This window comes from Coptis chinensis, chromosome 3 (assembly GCF_015680905.1).
Source record: "Coptis chinensis isolate HL-2020 chromosome 3, ASM1568090v1, whole genome shotgun sequence".
Lineage (NCBI taxonomy): Eukaryota > Viridiplantae > Streptophyta > Magnoliopsida > Ranunculales > Ranunculaceae > Coptis > Coptis chinensis.
In genome coordinates, this window is record NC_141458.1 from 42,732,485 (window position 1) to 42,751,653 (window position 19,169).

A 19,169-nucleotide genomic window follows, 5' to 3' on the forward strand; every position below is an offset into this window, starting at 1 on the left:
TGAGATGTCAGAGCGCGACCTGCACCCAGATTGGCCTTGACCAAGGCGCGACCCACGCCCATGCCGTAAAAGACCTCCAATACTGTTAGCGCGACCTGCGCTCAGATTGGTCTTGACCCGAGCACGACCCGCGCCCAAGTCTAATTTCGTGGGCTTCGCTACAGTAACCGCGAAATTTGTTTTTTCCTATAAAAACAAAATCAAGGTTTTGGAAAACCTGGACTAATGCAAGTAAGCAACTAGAAAGAGAAAACCCAATCTTGAAAGCTATCAAGATTGAGAAAGATAACCTTTACATAGAGATAACCCTGTAAAGAGATAATAGTGATCTAGTAAGGTGAGAGACTGAAAGGAGAGATTGTAATCTTCCTTCCCACTTTATAAAGAACTAGCTCTTGTGGAAATAGGCATCATTGGCCGAACCACGGTAAATCTTTGTGTTGTGGTTTGCTTTTACTGCTTTACATTATTATCTGTTGTTAATAGTTGTTTAGCGAGTTGGGCATGTTAATATAGGTTGTAGTTGATATTTAGAATTTGTGCGGAGTTGAATTGTGTTCAAATACAAGTTATGTAATGTAGTGGGGAATCGATTGGTATTGGTATAAACCCCAACAAGTGGTATCAGAGCCTTGGTTAGATTAGCCTAGGGTGTTATCCAAATCTTGGTTGGAAGGTGTTTGACAAAACTCTTGAGAGAAGATTTGAGTTAAATAACTTGTAGAGATGGACAAGTCCATGAACACTCGCATGACTAGTCTGAATAGGAAAAACTACACTATTTGGAAAGCCAAGATGGAAGACTTGCTATACTGCAAGGACTTGACACTACCCATTGAGAATGGGGGAGTAAAACCAGAAAAAACTGATGAGGCCGAGTGGAAAAAGCTTGACGAAGCGATTGGATACATTCGACGGTGGATTGGCGGCGGTGTCTTTCACCATTTGTCCCAAGAGACTACAACCTTCAGCTTGTGGAAGAAACTCGAAAACCTTTATGAGAGGAAGTCGGGTGGAAACAAAGTCTTTCGGTCGTTAAGAAGTTTGCCAACACGGAAGTACCAAGAAGGTTCTTCAATGTCTGAGCATCTTAACGAATTACAGAGAATACCATCAATCAGATGCATTTGATGAAGATTGATTTGGGAGATGAAGTTGAGGCTTTGTTTCTATTAGGCTCTCTACCCGAAAGTTGGGAGACATTAGCAGTCTCTCTACACGGAGCAGCCAAGGATGGAATTGTTACCATGAAGATGGCTACCATGTCTTTGTTGAATGAGTAGACTAGAAGGAGTTCAAAAGGCAGCTCCTCTCACTCAGAGATCCTTTTCACATAGAAACGGGGGAGAGGTAAAAGCAGAAAACAATCTCGTTCTAGAGGTGATGACAGAAGTAAATCTAAGGGTGAAGCTAGAACTCCTAAGGCAGATAGGCAATGTTACTATTGTGCCACCAAGGGCCACTTCAGATATGAGTGCAGAACACTGAAGAGGGATGAGAAGAATAACTGTGTACATGAAGACATGGTGCAAAAGAACGGAAACATACAGGCAGAGATACTACTGCACTAGTCGACGATCTAGTGGGAATTGTGTCAGATTATGGTGTGTGTTGTTTTAGTACCTCATGTCAGGATACAGAGTGGGTGATAGATACAAGAGCATCCTATCATGTCACAACCGCGACGGGGATTTTTTTCACTACCGGTTGTGGTGTGGTGAATATGGTGAAGTGAGGATGGGTAATAGTGGTGTCTCGAAGATTATAGGCATTGGAGATGTTCATGTAGAAACCAATGTCGGCTACACCTTGACACTCAAGGATGTAAGACATGTCCCTGACATACACAACTCCCAACTAGCCTTTTGCTAGTCTCTTAGCAAATAAGATAAAACAAAATAGATAAGTGATCAAAATTACATCCTAAAAAATAAAATCCTAACTCACTTTCGCAGGCATCGCGATTGCATTTGCCATATGCAACAAGGCTTTAAACCTTTAAGTTCCCCAAAAAGGACGAGTTATAGTCTCGTGAGGGTTTTCAGGTGATATACCCACAAAATCAATCAATAGCATGTTCAAGAATGATGGTATTTTTCAGAGAGGGAAATTCCTTACCCACTTAGTGCTTACTCCAATGAGGCGGTCTCCATTCTTTGACTACATTCTTTGCAAAGACTCATAGATTATGATGGGAGATAGTAAAAATTGACAAAATTCTCAATCAAGGCTTATGTGTGTACTTAGTCAATCTCTTATACTCTCCTATCCAAGAAACGGAATCCTTAGTTTACCTTTAGACAGATAATCTCGACTTTCAATCTTCACCGGTTATACTCTCAACAAAGAATCTCTCAGAAGATGGTCTACTATTTTACCTCATGTATGTGGGGAAAAGAATAATGCATACGAACATCCCACATACTACCTTGAAAAACAGACTTTTGAATGAAAGTAGTCTCATGGAAAGAATGTCAATCACATATGAAGTGTCAGGTCCTTCACTTTAGCATCCTCTCACCTATTCTAGACTTCGTACCATACTGTAGTGATAAGTCATGGGTTGTAACTTGGCTTGGGTATTGGTTTATGAAGGAAAGGTAAAAAGGATTCTAAGGTTGTTTCTGAAAAACACTAAGGGTTTTGCTTCTTTCTTTGGAAGATTTCTTCAAATTACGTATTGCGAGAAAATTCTTCCTTTGTCTTAGCTTTTCCATCCATTACGTTCAACTTTTTTTTTTAGTTAAAGCTCGTGGTATATCCTTGATTAGTCTTGGATATGCTTGTTTTCCACTAGCTTCTTTCACTTTGAACGGAATGATGGACTTCATTGTATCTCTCGATATTTCCTTGTAATCTTCCTTTTGTGGTCTTTCTTCCCTCTTTGTGCCCCTCGTATTCTCTAAAAACATATGGGTATGGTGATAAAGATTTTGGCTATACTCATTGTCCGGAGTTGGGTGACGGGTAAAGGGTTTTATGAAAGAAAATGGCTTATTGTAAGGCTCAAAAGGGTTTAACATGATGGTCCTACTAGGTGGGATAAATCTTTGAATGGGTTCACTACTTGACTTATCAAGATGATACTCTATTTGAATATACTACAAGACCTAATGGCTATCTCCCCAGTTGATGTCACTTCGTGATTAACCAAATCAACGAATAATGAGACTATATTACAACGACATAAAGAACTGAAAGATGTTGAGTCACTAAGACTCGAATTTTTCATAATAACTCTCCAAAGAATGGGTATAAAGCTCAAGTCTCACGGGCTAAGTCTAAAAATTCTACTTCTAGTTTACTAGCGGTTTAAATCTCTCTTCTAGCAAAAGTACACAAAACTGACAAAGTACTATGGTGGTGCCTTGATAAAGAATTCTATCAATAAGAACTATGTCCAAGCATAATAAATAGTCTAAGCGGTAATGAAATCAATAATATTAACTATCTGTCAAACTCAACACTAAGCAGTATAGAATATATATCCCAGACTCATCATTAAAATTCATTTTTCTCATGTTACTGATATAGAAACCAAAAATATTTTAGCTTTTTGAAAACTAATTTTCAAAATTCATTTCTTAAGTACACCCTCCCCCTACTTATGCATGCATTGACCTCAATGTATAAAGAAGTAAATGAAATGGATGAGAAAAAGGTAGGATATTACCATTGATGCCGAATATCAGAATTAGTTCAAGAAACAAATTTTTAGGTCTTTTTATGTCAGATTCCCAAGACATAATGTGAGTCTTTTAAAGTCAGATCCTCAAGACTTTTGAGTCCTTTATAGTCAGATCCTCAAGACTAGTACTCCCACCCACTAGGTTCCACTTTGTAGGAATTCTTCCGATCTCTCTCAAAGATGTGATTGACAAAAGTATACCTTGTACCAACAATTTTCTCTTAATGGGTGTAACCGGGACAAGTTTGAATGGCAATTCTTACAAAGCAACCTAGCTTACGCACTCTCCTCTTATGTGCAAATGGACTTTTACCGAACCCTGCACGAGCCATAGAAATAATCTTCCTTTGAAGGTCAATAGGGAGTAAATCCCATAAACTAACAGGTGGGGAATACTTAGGTTTCCATCTCAAAACTGATCTTTCGACAACATGCTTACTTCCTGTAGACATTTTCGCTCGATCTACTAGAATTCCTTCCAGCAGTATCCCTTCCTTTACCATGAAGTGACACGTTTCCCAGTTCAGAACTAAGTTGGTATCACAACAACGTTTAAGGACTAAGGAGAGATGATGCAGACAATCCTCAAAATGACATGTGAATGTCTTCTCTTGGTCCTCAGGGTGAATATGGATCTGAAAGTATCCTAAGTAACCATCAAGAAAGTAGTAGTAAGCTTGTCCAGCTAATCTTTCTAATATCTGATCGATGAAAGGCAATGGAAAATGATCTTTCCTCGATGCGCTATTCAACTTCCTGTAATCGATGCAAACTCTCCATCCAGTCTGAATCCTGGTTGGAATCAACTCATTGTTCTCATTCTCGATTACTGTGGTTCCGGACTTCTTCGGCACAACTTGAACTGGACTAACCCATCGACTATCAGAAATAGGGTAGATAATGTCGGCGTCAAGGAGTTTGACAACCTCTTGCTTAGAAGTCTTGGAATCCTCTTCCAGATGAATCCTATGTTGAACTATCATAGGGCTGATCCCCTTGATATCATCAATTGTCCAACCTATAGCTGACTTGTGTTCCTTTAAAAGTGCTACTAACCTAGATTCCTGCTCCTCAGTCAAATATGATGCAATGACTACTGGGTAGGTTCCCAAATCTCCCAAGAAAACATACTTGAGTGTAGACGGCAAAAGCTTCAATTCTAGCTTAGGGCTCCTTCTTAAGCTTTTTATATGGTCCATCGGGCATTGCCTCAACACTAAGTTCCTCACGCGGTCCGAAGTCGCCGAGCTTTCAACAACTTCGTCGCCGGGATATGAATGAGTCGATAATCCCGTGCTAACGCTTCAATCATACAAACCTCGTTTCACAAAGACACACCTCCCGTGGTTGGTTGCCGTAGCATTATGGAAAATATTGGTTTCGACTCTCATATTACCAAAGGATAGCGTCATATTACCGTTTCGACGGTTGATGAGTGCATTTGCGCGGTGGGCAAGAATGGTGCGCCTAATGATGTAGGAGTTGTGTCGGTACTATGAAATCAACCGGATAATAGAAATCTTCGATCTTGACTATGACGTCTTCAATGATTCCTTTAGGTATCTTTACTGATCTATCTGCAAATTGTAAAGTAACATCAATTGGTTTAAGATCCTTCAAGCCTAACTTCTCGTAGACGAAATATGGAAAAATATTCACACTGGCACCCAAATCTAATAAAGCTTGCTCTTCCAAAGAATCTCCAATTCTGCATGTAACAGTTAGACTTCCAGGATCTTTCAGTTTCACAACCGCTTGATTTTGTAGGTATGATGAACATCGTTGAGCGATAAAAGCTTCTTTCGGAATGTTGGTCTTCTTTTTCACTAGATTTTTCACGAATTTGGCATACGAGGGAACTTGCTTGATGGCGGTTAGAAATGGGATATTCATATGCAAATTCTGAAATACATCGCAAATCTCCTTGTACTGGTCATCCTTTCTGGTATTCACTAGTTTCGAAGGAAATGGTGCTAGCGGATTCTTCAATATCGGTTCTCTTCTTTCGGCTTCGGTTGGCTTGGTAACAAATAGTGGAGTGACAGGTGGAGTCACTAGTGATGGCTTCTTCTTACTTACTTTCACAGTAGTTCCTTCAGCTTCTCTCTCAACAATTACTTCAGTGGGTGGCACAACAATAGATATATCTGGAATGTTAGAACTGGGTGGGATGGTGGGGACATAAGTTACCTTAGGCTCCACAGAATCTTTTCCTGGTTCATAGACAATCTTGTTATCAACTTTCTTGCCTGACCTCAGAGTGGTGATAGCATTAACTTGGGCATTCGACTGAGTAATCTCCTGGTTATCCACCTGCAAGACACCTCTTCCTTTCGGATTTGGCTCTGGCTGGCTTGGTAATGCTCCTTTTGATCTCTCTGTCAAGGCGGCAGCGATTTGCCTTATCTGGCCTTGAATGACACTAAAGTTATTCTCCAACTTCTGAGTTATTTGATTTGTTTGTTTCAGCTCATTGATAATGGTGGTGATAGCATCTTCCAGATGTGGGGTAACTGCCTTGCTCGACTGAGGCGTAGGGGCAATATATCCACTCATAAGATTTGGTACTAACTCTCTGTTTGTGTTGGTTTGGTATTGCTAGTTCTGGTATGACTGTTGATTTCTGTATGGTTCTTTGGCGGTTTTAAACCGATCTTGGTTATTCGAACCGATTTGGTCGATTCTCGGAATCACGGAGGAAAATTTCTCTGATTTGTATTTTGTGGCTTCCAATAATTATGTCCCTGATTGAACTGGTTATTTCTTCCTAAAGAGTTGATACTACATGCCTCTGCATTAGTATCTAGATAGTACGAACACTCTTCATTGGTGTGGCCTTCATTAGAACATAGCTCACAAATTGCATAACAAGGCTTGGATGGCTGAGGTTTAGCTTGGAAATTGTTTCGTTTTGGAGGATTCATGGAGAACTGATCAAACTTCTTGTTCAGATTTTCAAGTCCTATTGATAGGCTTGCCATAATTGATAGCATTGCTTGATTTGGGTCTTCTTGAATTTGGTTGCCAAATTTCTTCGGCACCCCCTCCACTCTAGCTACATCCTCGTTGCTAGTACTCCATTGTTGAGTGTCTTTAGCTAAATTCTCAAGAAATTTGTAGGCTTCCTCTCCATCCAATGATGTAAACTTACCTTGATGCATTGACTGTATCATCTGCTTGTTCATAGTAGAAAGTCCTCGAAAGAAAAAATGAGCCAGTGTGCTCTTATCATAACCATAATGTGAACATGAGACTAGCAGATTATTGAATTTCTCCTAGCTTTGATGATATTCTTCACCACCTTCCCTTTGAAATTGTTGATGGCTTGGCTGCATGGCATCATGTCTTACGGGGGTGGGTAGAACTTGTTCATAAACTTTGTTCTCAACTTCTCCCGGTTGTTGATTGAATTGATCATTTTGCGGCAGTTAACCATTCGGATGCTTTTACCGAGAGAGAGTGGAAAAAGAATTAACTTGATACTCTCATCCCCGATATTCTCGTTCTTGAAAGTTTCGAGGATGATAGAAATTTGTTCATGTGAACATAAAAATTTGAACATTGTGCGAACCATTAAACTTTGGAAGCATAGAGATTCCGATGCTCTAAGTTCAAACTGGTTAGCTTCTATCTCTAGAAAAACAATCGCTAGGTGGGTCTCCAATGATTGGTGAATAGAAATCACTTTCGGCCTTCTTCCTCTGTTGTCTTTTGCATGGGTGGGATAGCTTTTAGGATTATTTGGGTTCATAACACCTCCATCATTGCTTGCGGCCATTGTTTCAATCTCGTCTAGTATTCTTGTGAGTCGGTTGTTAAACCTTGTCCACTGTTGTGTTCTTACTGGACGATGATATGGACGACGGGGCATACACTAGAAAATGTTATGCGAAAATGACGAAAAACTATCCTACAATGCTTGAATAATATGCAACTATTCTAAATTATACTAAAATGTAAAACTACTTTCCTTCAACTTTGCGTTGGGCTTTGCAGCTAGTATCTCGCTCGTTGTCTAAAGCTGTCTCTTCTAGGGTTATGGTGAATCACTTGGATTACTTAAGTACCATTGCCCACAGATGATAGTCCGTTTGTCAAGATTTAGACAAAAAACACTAGAGTTTCATGTTTCGCTGTGTTGGCTTACAACTTTAATTGTTGAAAAGGTCCTAAATGCAATTATAGTAGAAAGTAATAAAACTAAACTATGATGCAACTATACTAAGAAAGCAATAAAAAGAATGAAGATTCGACTAACCTGGATGGTAGATCTTGTCTTCGAGATGTCCTTCAAGCTTCTTTCTTTCTTAAAAGGTTGGATGATGCGGCTAAAAATTACCTCAAGATCCAAACTTCTAATCTTGAAAGAAAATGTTAAACATAAACAACTTAAAACGGTAGCGGCGCCATTTGACTAGTCTCTTTCTAGGGCTACAATTAATTATATCCCCGGCAGCGGCGCCATTTGACCTTGCCTCTTTTTGTGTGTGTAGATGTGTATGGATGGTGTAGATAGATGATGGTTGTTGAACAAAAAGAAGCGTATCAAAACCTAATTATCCCTCAATAAGTAAAGGATGAGTAGGGTATCGTTCCACTTTTAAGTGTATGTTATGTGAATGACAGGACTGGAAGGGGGTTTAAGGGATTAAAAACTATGATTATAGAGATTTAGATTCTAATGCTAAACTAAACTAAATTAACTAAACTATTGGGAATTTATAAGAGAGGGAATTCAAGAGATTAGAATCTACCAATACTTTTAATCTATGACATTACGCTTCATGGTTGTTCTTACAAGTAGACTACAATTAGGCAATCGAGCAAGTCCGATGCCCTTGGATCTAAACATCGTTAACAATTAACTCTACTTAAGGTTGTTCTTATGTTTATGTTATTAATATCTTCTTTCTTTTTATGTAAGCTCGGGTGACCATTCAATGTATTACCAAGAGCAACATCAAGGAGTACTTCCTAATAGTATGCCATTCAATGAATCACCACTTAAGACAAACACAAAGAATACTTCCCTAGGGTGAGCCACTCCCTGAGCTACCCCTTCTAAGGCAACACAAAGAATACTTCCCTAATTCTAAAGAACTATACTACTAGAAGAAAAGTAAAGAACACTAGCATGATATTAATATTGCAAAACATAAACCCTATTCTATACTTCCATCCCTTGGTGTGGGCAATGGAACTAATAACTACAAACATAAAGAACTAACCTGATTGAAGAACACCATGAACCAGAAGAATCATTAAACCTTAAGTACTGGCTTCATCTCCTCCCTTGAAGGAGAAGATTAGCTTTCCATAAAGAAGGAAGAACACGAAGAACGAGAAGAAGAGTCGAAGAACATAAGACTAGAAAGACTAATTTATTAAGACTCAACTAGCCAATTCACTTATATTCTTGTCTCCAGAACTTGAGGCAGAGAGAGATTAATAATAAAAGATCGGTTTTAACTAGCTGAGTCTTAATAAATTAGTCTTTCTCTACCTCAAGTTCTGGAGACAAGAATATAAGTGAATTGGTCCTCTACATGAGGCACTTAGGTCCTCTATTTATAGGGGTTACAATGAGCTCTAGAAGCATTCCAAACCGTCATTTGTTTCCTAATACAAATAGACTTCTTTCAGAGTCCAACTTCATCTCCAAAACTGAAAAGGAATTGGCTACAAGAAATGATTCGATTCATGCGTCGGATGCACTATTCATCGCCCCGGACTTGATCAATGCGTCACGGGCCTTCGATCCATGCGTCCCAAATGCATGGGTCACGTTTGGACGCACGATAGTCGCGTTTCAAACGCGAGACTCTATTTTTCCACCTTTGGTCTATTTTTCTTTCCTCTTTTGCGGGTTTTGGTCCAAGAAACGAATCCTTTTGCCTTGGGCTTCCAAATAGGCTTTAAAATAGGTCCAAGTCGCATCTTTAATAGCTTCAATTCCTTGGCCTTCTCCATGATTGTCCACGAGCTTCCCATGTGATCTTTAATGCTCCGAATTGCTCCATTTTACCCCTTTTTCTCTAATATTCCACAAAACTCACTTTTTCTCCTGTAGAATCATAAAACATAACTTACAAACACTATTAGTCCACTAAGATGGCTAAACAAGAGGCATAATTGAGGGTTAAATTGTACTTTTTGAGCACTTACCACATACGGTTAAGCCTAATTTCGGCTGGGAAATTAGATGACGATGGCTTTGTAAACTCATTTGGTAACGGGGCATGGAAACTGAGCAGAGATTCCATTGTAGCAGCTAGAGGGAAGAAAACTTGCTCTCTTTACAAAGCACAAGCTAGTCTGTGTAAAGCAGAAGTGAATGCGGTAGGAGAAGAAGCTTCCTCCAAACTATGGCACAAGAGACTGTGTCATATGGGCATAAAAGGGATGGAAGTTTTTGCTAAGCAAAAGGCCTTGCCAGACATTAAAGGTACACATTTAAATACATGTACTCATTGTTTGGTAGGAAAGCAACATAGGGTGTCTTTCCAAAGATTCCTGTCTCACAGAAAGGACAATGTCCTTGAAGTAGTGCACACAGACTTATATGGTCCTATAAAAGTGAAGTCCCATGGGGGAGCTTCATACTTCGTGACCTTCATTGATGATGTGTCAAGAAAGATATGGGCCTATAGTTTGAAGACCAAGGATGAAGTACTTGGCGTGTTTGAGAAATTTCATAGCATGGTGGAAAGAGAGACTGGGAAGTTGTTGAAGTGTATTCGCTCAGATAATGGGGGTGAGTACATTGGGCCGTTTGAAGAGTATTGCCAGAGTCATGAGATTCGTCATGAGTAGAACGTTCCCAAGACACCGCAACAGAATGGAATAGCAGAGAGAATGAACCGTACCATTGTAGAGAGGATGAGATGCATGCTATCTCACTCTAAGCTACCTAGAACCTACTGGGTAGAAGCAATGCGTACAGCCGTGCATGTGATCAACCTATCACCATCAAAGCCTTTGAATAGTGATTATCCAGGGAGAGTATGGTCAGGCAGAGATGTTGATTATGGATACTTGAGGGTATTTGGGTGCAGGGAATTTGTGCATATTCTGAAGGATGAGAGATCCAAACTTGATGACAAAGGCAAGCAGTGCATTTTTCTGGGTTATGGAGATGAAAAGTTTGGTTACAAACTCTATGATCCAATTAACAAGAAGGTAATCCGAAGTCGAGATGTTGTGTTCCTAGAAGACCAAACCATAGCAGACTTTGAGGAGGGTGAGAAGCTACAGGCTTTCACCAATGATCTTGTTGATTCAGAACCAGAAATTCCTACTGTGGAACGGGCAGAAGGCATTGAGAATGCAGAGAACCATGAGCCTGAAGCTCATGATGAGAATCCTATTGTTCATGATGGGATAGAACCTATTGGTATGGTATTACCCGACTGACTATGGATGTCGCGAAAGGTATTACCCGACAGACCAAAACTGCCGCAAGACCGTCGAAAAATGCTCGGTCGGCATAGGCTTCTGACGGTTTTTATTGGTCAAAACAGGCCATCGGGGTTGAGGATCTTTGCCGACGGACATTCCTGCTGTTAATAACCGTCGGATATGCCGACTGTCAAAAACCGTCGGATAGTTGCTGCTGTAAAAAACCGTCGGATATTCCTGTTGCTAAAAACCGTCGAATATTCCTACTGTTAAAAATCGTCGGATAGTTCTGCTGTTATGAATCGTCGGTTAGACCAGCTGTCACCAGCCATCGGATATACCAGCTGCTAGCCGTCGGGTAGTTTGCTACTATATAGTTTTTATCCGTCGGATATTAGTTCTTTATTTTTAAAAAAATATTTTTTATAATAATTGTTTCAGGTATCCCAACATTACATTCTTTCCTACACCAATTACATTCTTGCAAGTTCCCACTCAAATGCTATAAACGCCAATGTATTCATACGAAACAATGTGTTCATAAAAAAAAAACAAGAATAAGACATGTCGTTCACTAAATATACATATTACTTCCTTCAGAAACCAAAACTCAGCGCCACACCATCTGTCTAGCAACCAGTCCTAGTAATCTCTAGTACCCTAGCAATGACTAAGCACCAATTGTTTAGCAACCTGCTGAAATTCAAAATTAGGATTGGTCAGCTCTAAAGCACATAGTAATATTACAACTTGGCAAGGGAGAATAAACTAATACTACCAGGAGTACCAGCTACCAATATGAAATCCATACACATAAATTTTATTGCCAACCTTCCTTGTGACAAGAAACAAGAAAATCAAGACTCCACTCTCCGTAACAGCCATCGTCACCACCTACGCCACACAGAGAAACATTTGTGAGCAAATGTTGCTACGAATAGATAATATCTTCAAAACCACCTTCTCGCTTTACTACACACACAAAAAAGGTATATATTTGTCCACACAAGAACATACTGCAACATGTCTAAATAGATGGAATGTTTGCAGAGTAGAGAGTCTTACCACCCCAGCTATTGAAGTTCCAATCTATTCCTGCAACCTTATGCTTTGGGTCTCCTAAACTCGGTGCCTTGTCATGTACAACAAACTGTCCACCAAATAAAGTCACAATGTCCATGCTACTTACATATAGATAGAAAAAACAAAAACCTATAAAAGAAAAGATGCGCCAGATTCAAAGAAAGAAATATGTAGTCATTGAAGTGAAAATATTACCTGAAATTCAGTATTATTCAGATCCTCAATGACCTTAACACCCAAATCTTTAGTCCTAAAAGTAACAAACACATAACCCTTATTCTCTTGCGAGTATTTGCCTTTCATCATCCTAACCTGCAATAGCAAAATTGTCAATCTTAAATATTTAGCTGTAATGAAGAGAGGTAAAACCACCATAAAAACCATAAACATCAAGGTTGTCTCCATCAAGGTCCACCTGCTCTTCAGGTTCAACTGGATTCTATGTTTCAGTAGGCTTTTCAGGTTTAACTTCCTTCCTACTCCTGGTTACTCTTAGCATCTTCTGAGTCTAAAATGGTAAGCGTAGCAATACTAATAGAGATAAAGTAGTAGCAATACTAGTAGAGATAGGCACGAGAAAATACTAAATGATAATCAATAGGATGATATCAAGTGCAAAATGAAGAAATGAGCTTCTCAAAATTCAGATATCAGAGCTAAAATTTGGGTGCTACATGAAATTCAAATGTCTCCTTAGCCTCATCGACATAATAATTGTGATGAACTTAACTACATGAAATCCATATGCAAATACAAGTGAATTCAAAGGAAAATTACATTCAAGTATACAAGACAGAGAGAGAAATCAGCTTCTTACACATCAATTAAGCCAGGCATGATGACAACATTTCCATAATTAACCACATGTCCCTTGATAATTTTTCCATTCTGATAATTCCCTTTAACCACATAAACAATGTTCCCCCCTTTTATCTCAATTGCCAATTTACACATTAAAAAAATTAACAATTATAAAATCCAAATTGCATCTTTCTATCCCATTCAAAAACATTTTGAGAATGGTAATAATTAATAATCTAATAATTACATAACACATAAGAAGATATTATTACTAACCTGCACCAGAAATGACACCTTCTGGTGGAACAATCTGTGTGCTAGCAATCCAATACCAGTCATAAGGCAGAAGGGTACACAAACTATTTGATGGCTGCAAAAAAAACAAAATTAATTGTTGATAAAGTATATAAGAAACTTCACTTGGTATGTAAGTATGTTAGTGGTCCTGCATGCATGTTTCTCACTTTATCAGTACATGAACATGCATGCCTACATACATACATAAAGGTTTACAGCAAGAAACTTTTAAGAAACAAGTATCAATATAGCAACAACAAAAAAGGAACATCACAAGATAAAGAAGAAAAGTTACCTTGGAGGAAGTTTTGATGTAGAAGAGCAAAAAATATATGACAAGTGAAAGCAAAGGAAAGACTCTCCATCTCAGAAACTCCATGTCCTCCTTTTTGCTTTACATGCACTCTCTTTCTCTTTCTCAGAAACTCCATCTCAGAAACTCCATGTCCTCCCATTATAAGAAGATAGCAAACACAACGCCAACAATTTTGAGGTTGACTCAAAGCCAACAATTAGAATAGAGTGCTAAAAGTGGTGTCTTGAATCCTTAAAAACATCTTCATCTCCCATTTTAAATTCCATAAAGGTCTTACTCTGACCTATAAAGGTGAGCCACAAAGAATCAAAGCCATGTAGAACATATGCATGTAACATTCTCTTGTCTGCGTTCAATACTCGAACGAATTTCACACTGAAGAAATTATCCATAAAGAGCAAATGAGCATTTATGTTTCTTTACAGACTGTAAGAAATAATATTTACAAGAAATGTACCTAAGGCATGAAAAACAAACTTGATTAGCAGCCTCTCCAAAAGCTACAAATGTGAATTCCCCGCCAGGTGCAAGCATAAGGCCTACTCCTATTAATGCTATCATTGAAACACCGAAAAGTCTTCCAATTGATGCAACTAAAATGCCCTTCCCACCTATCAAGAGGCCTAATGTCCCAATGTCCCCAATTTGCAAACCAATAAAAAAAATAGACTAGATATTCCATATTTGTCTGTAACCAATTACTCGAGTTGAAGAATTTGAATTTGGAAGAAGGCCTATGTCAAGAAGGTGTGATGCCTCCGACAGAATTCCCTCCCCTCCTGCAGTGAAAGACCGATAAATAGATCTTTTAAGTTCATGATTCTGACAAATCAGGTATATCATACAGATAACAAATTAAGGAAGAAAATTTCCTACATGACAAATCAGGTAATATCGTAGTAAAACTTAATATTAATGGGTACAAGGAGAAGACAATGCATGTACTTAAGGAGCTCAGATGAGCAGAACCCCCCTAGCCACATGAAAAATCTCTCAGCAGGGGTCTTCCACATTCCCTGCATCATATCACCTTTATGTCTGATATCATTCCATTAAAATCTAGACCAACTGTCTTGGGATCATAATATCGATATTCAGACCACTGAACTCTTGAATCATTGAAAATGTTCTTGTGATTACCTGAAAAAGTTGGAGATGATATCAACACTTCGGAACCAGGGAAGTATCTTTCTATAAGTGCGGCAGCAAGATGGAGAGAATCGGCCCCTGAAAGAGCTTGAACAGTAGCAACCTGAAAATAAGGAATCAAAATTATATATCAGAAATGATTGCACCTCGCTTATGTACACAGACATGATTGTCAGCTCCTAATTGCAATTCAGCAGTAACTTTATTGAAGGCAGACAAACCTTCAATTGGAAGATACTATAAGATAAATGTGCAGCTCTGAAACTCATAAACTAACTAAAATACAGAAATTGCAGGACATATTTCTTTCATCTGATTTCTTAAGTACCTCTTTGTTTTCTCCTCTTTCCAGCATAAGTACATCTGAAATCTTAAGTAACCTTTTTAACTACATTTAGCACATAGAAATTGAGCATGCAATCTCCCCATTCTGGACAACCCTCAAGTTCATATCTCTAACCAATCCTGGGCAGTTAGAATATACTTTGTTTGAGACCCCTTACCCATGCTTAAGGTAGTTAGAATTTACAAAAGGAAGTACTACTGTATAAAACTCATATTGTTTGTCAAGCTCAACGCTCACTTTTTTCTTTCTCTTTTTTTGTTTCCAATCAGAAAATCAGAAACTATAGGAAAAGATATTCCTGAGAAATAACATTATAAGAGCAAGAAAGAATACGTAAATTATGTATCAAGATTCCAGGGTAATAGAACTTCATGCCAACAGCCATATCTTGTTAGATAAAGTCATAGATGAGAATCAGTAAAGTATGTTAGTAGAACTCTTTCTTTAAGTGTTGTACCTGAAAATGATCAGCTAAACGCCTATATTGTCCGAACAGGTAACCCATCTCTCACGGACCAACACCCATGTCTTCTGCAGGAAGATCCTGAAATTTCATTGCAGACAAAACACTTGAAGGTAAACTTCCTGTTTGACAGTTTTACATCCACTATCTAAAAATAAAGAAAGGAGGTTCATGGCTATTTTTGCATTTGATGCTTCTAAAAATAAAGAAAGGAGGTTCATGTCTATTTTTGCGTTTGATGCTTGAAACAAAAGATTTGGATAAAGGAATATATATAGCCATCATTGTCTTATTACTTGATCAGGACCCAAATATCGGTATAGCTCATTCATAAAACTTTGGCAAAAGTGCATGATCCGCCAACATAGGTTTCACATACATTTATGAGAATCTTTTAATATATTTACAGCGTTTCAATTCAACCCTATAAAACAATCCACCTGTTCGTACTGGTATTAAAAAGATTCAGGTTTAGCCATGGTACTGTAAATTCAAGAAAAATAATGGCAAATACCTCATTCTCACTTTTCCCTTTCGGATCAAAATCACTTCCTCCCCCAGCATCTCCAAGTTTGTACGGTGACAAGGCATTCTTAAGCGTCTGTCGAGAATAACAACACAAAAGATTTTAGAAAACTTAAGTTGCCTCTATTCTGTATAGACTTTGTATTAGAAGTAAGCTCATCTAACAAACAATCTCTTGATAAAGATGTGAAAGGGTCATTAAGTGACAGATAAGGCCAGGCAAACTCGTGTCATGTGAAAGGGTGCCAAAAAAAAGACTCATCAAAACTCAGAAGAATAAGCATGTGCTAAATTTATAACCCGGAAGAAAATAATTGCAATCTGTTTAACCACCCACAATTATGGAGCTCTTCTGTACGGTAAGCACCAACTCCGAGATTGAGCTTCATATCATTTGTGTATACTCTAAACGCTTCAGAAACTCCAAGAATTGGATATGGAGGGGCCATTGATACACCCTTAAAGCAAGAAACATTTACTGCTACGGTCATAGTTATCTTGCCAGAAGACTGCGAAGCCAACAATAACCAGGTGCAGCACAAACATCAATTAAAATTTAAGAAAGGTGTCACAAAATTATATACCTTCTTAACATTGAGAAACCCATTATTTCCTCTCTCCTTTGAAAACACGTGTCTTACATTCAAACATGCAACAACTAGAAAACGAAGTGAGAATGAGGTCGAGATTCAAACAAATCAACTAAATATTCAAACAAGGAAGAGCCGAGGGTTTTACCTTGAAATATGCTAACAAATATTAGAACAATTTTTATAAAAGTTACATTAAAATTACCTGTTCAGGTTGAGAAGGGTGTCTGTGGTGCCAATGAAATTCAAGAGTTTCACGAGGTAATGGTCTAACGTAATCAACAGCTATTGTAGAAGCAAATAGCAGTAGAAGAAGGAGAAGCTGAAATTTTTTAGAGTGGGCTTTATTATTTTAATTTTATGGTAGTTTAATTTTTCATGAAATTTTAGCGTGGGAAGTGAAATCTTTGCCACCTGATAATTGAATAGATATGTGGACGGTTAAGAAGTACTGCCACCATTAGAAACAAAAAATGGTTAAAGCCCGTAGAACTAGCCGATAGCTAAAAACTCTCGTGCAACCGTCGGACAGAATAAAACAATTGGAATACCCCGAGAAATCACTGGATGGATGGTCAACTAATACCCAAAAGATAAAAGGCGTTGGTAACTTCCTATGGTTATAAACCGTCTGGTAATCTTTCTTGACTCAGTCGGGTAAAGTCGTTTTTTGTGGTGGATGCATGAACCACCACCAGAGCAAGTAGAAGTGCATCCTCCTTAGGCACCAGCAAATGGGGCAAGGAGGTCAGATAGAGAAAGACTAGCTTCAACCAGGTATCCACCACATACGTACGAACTATTATCGGATGGTGGAGAATCTATGTACTATCAAGAGGCACTTGAGGGTATAGACAAGGAGAAGTAGTTGAAGGGCATGCATGACGAGATGGATTCTTTGCATAAGAATCACACTTATGAGTTAGTTGAGAAACCACAAAGACGAAAAATTCTCAAGAATAAGTGGATATACAAAGTCAAGCATGAGGAGAACAATTCTCACCCAAGGCACAAATCTCGCCTTGTTGTGAAGGGATTCGATCAAAGGAAAAGTATTGACTTTGATGAGATTTTTTCTCCTATAGTGAAGATGACTTCTATCCGGGTGGTATTGGGTATGACTGCAAATATGAACCTAGAGGTTGAGCAGCTAGATGTTAAGACAACTTTTCTTCATGGAGACCGTGAAGAAGATGTTTACATGGACCAGCCATAGGGGTTTAAGGTCAAAGGCAAGGAGCACCTAGTATGCAAGCTAATAAAGATCTTGTATGGGTTGAAGCAATCACCGAGGTAGTGGTACATAAAGTTTGATTTCTTTATGGCGAAGCAAAGATACAAGAAGTCTGCTTCCGATCATTGTGTGTTTGTTCAGAGATTTCCATATGGGGATTTCATAGTACTATTGTTGTATGTGGATGATATGTTGATAGTTGGCCCAAACATCAAAAGATATTCAAGCTGAATAAAGGCTTTAGTAAGTCCCTTAAGATGAAGGATTTGGGTCAAGCAAAGTAAATACTTGGGATGTGGATCACTCGTGACAGAAAGAGTGGGAAGTTGTGGCTTTCTCAAGAAAGCTATATTGAGAAGGTGTTGAAGAGATTCAACACGGATCAAGCGAAGCCAGCCAGTTGTCCGCTTGGTGGCCAATTCCACATGACCAAAGAGATGTGCCCAAAGGGTGAGCATGAGCAGAGTCAGATGGAAAAGATTCCTTATGCATCCGCAATGGGCAGCTTGATGTATGCAATGGTGTGTACACGACCGGATATAGCTTTCGCCGTGGGCGTTGTAAGTCGTTTTTTGTCAAATCTGGGTAAGGAACATTGGGAAGGTGTTAAGTGGATATTGAGATATCTCAGTGGCACTTCCAAATCATGTTTGTGTTTTGGTGGAAGTAAAGCCCTTACTTGAAGACTACACTGATGCAGACATAGCAGGTGATGTTCACTCAATAAAGTCCACCTCCGGTTATCTGGTTACTTTTGCAGGAAGAGCAGTTTCTTGGCAATCAAAGTTATAAAAGTGTGTTGCTCTCTCCACTACAGAAGCCGAGTATATTGCAGCCACTGAGTGTTGCAAAAAGTTGCTATAGATGAAGAGATTCTTCGATGAACTAGGGCTAAAGCAAAAACAGTTTGTAGTTCTATGTGACAGTCAGAGCGCCATCCATTTGAGCAAGAATTCGAGTTTCCATTCTAGATCTAAGCACATACACGTGTGCTATCATTGGATTAGAGAAGTACTCGAAGACAAACATTTGTATATCGAGAAGATCCATACCGACAAGAACGGGTAGGATATAATGACCAAAGTCTTACCGAAAGATAAGTTTAATGTTTGTTGTGGTTATCACGGAATGGCAAAGACACCTCCCCCGTTGATTTGGAAATTGCATGGAGGAATCCTCCCTCACCGTTTGGGAGGGGAGATTGTTGGTCAGATCCCCACATGAGGAGGAAAGGAATTCATTTCGCGTTGAGATGTCGAGCTTGACCAGCGCCAGATTG

The 19,169-nt window shown here is 38.8% G+C and overlaps 1 protein-coding gene across 7 annotated transcripts; it reads right to left on the reverse strand.

The window, feature by feature from the left end:
* Positions 1–11,484: 11,484 nt before the first annotated feature.
* LOC147509698 (agmatine deiminase-like) lies at positions 11,485–17,143 on the reverse strand. Of its 7 annotated transcripts, XR_015218586.1 has the most exons (8): positions 16,862–17,138; positions 16,651–16,724; positions 16,056–16,142; positions 15,536–15,622; positions 14,724–14,835; positions 14,041–14,362; positions 13,563–13,958; positions 13,247–13,329 (listed from the first exon to the last, which is right to left on the reverse strand). XR_015218586.1 is itself a non-coding variant. In XM_086601940.1 (6 exons), exons 3-6 carry the CDS (start codon positions 12,473–12,475, stop codon positions 11,772–11,774), a joined length of 267 nt encoding a protein of 88 aa, XP_086458066.1. In that variant the 5' UTR covers positions 12,476–12,481; positions 12,987–13,107; positions 13,247–13,262; the 3' UTR covers positions 11,485–11,771. The 7 variants fall into 7 exon arrangements, 4 of the variants coding, with proteins under 4 accessions (XP_086458066.1, XP_086458063.1, XP_086458065.1 ...); XR_015218587.1 differs by lacking the exons at positions 13,563–13,958; positions 14,041–14,362; positions 14,724–14,835; ... (2 more) ...; positions 16,651–16,724; positions 16,862–17,138 and adding exons at positions 11,485–11,782; positions 11,918–12,058; positions 12,152–12,236; positions 12,365–12,481; positions 12,987–13,107 and having other exon boundaries at positions 13,247–13,262; XM_086601940.1 differs by lacking the exons at positions 13,563–13,958; positions 14,041–14,362; positions 14,724–14,835; ... (2 more) ...; positions 16,651–16,724; positions 16,862–17,138 and adding exons at positions 11,485–11,779; positions 11,918–11,980; positions 12,152–12,236; positions 12,365–12,481; positions 12,987–13,107 and having other exon boundaries at positions 13,247–13,262.
* Positions 17,144–19,169: the final 2,026 nt, after the last annotated feature.

What these genes read in the sequence shown, in the direction of transcription:
- LOC147509698 (XM_086601937.1), bottom strand. Translation starts at nt 12,475, where the DNA reads ATGATGAAAGGCAAATACTCGCAAGAGAATAAGGGTTATGTGTTTGTT. An exon ending in TGAATAATACTGAATTTCAG is followed by an intron (nt 12,237 to 12,364) that starts GTAATATTTTCA and finishes TTTGGTGGACAG; the next exon opens with TTTGTTGTACATGACAAGGC. An exon ending in GAACTTCAATAGCTGGGGTG is followed by an intron (nt 11,981 to 12,151) that starts GTAAGACTCTCT and finishes TGTGTGGCGTAG; the next exon opens with GTGGTGACGATGGCTGTTAC.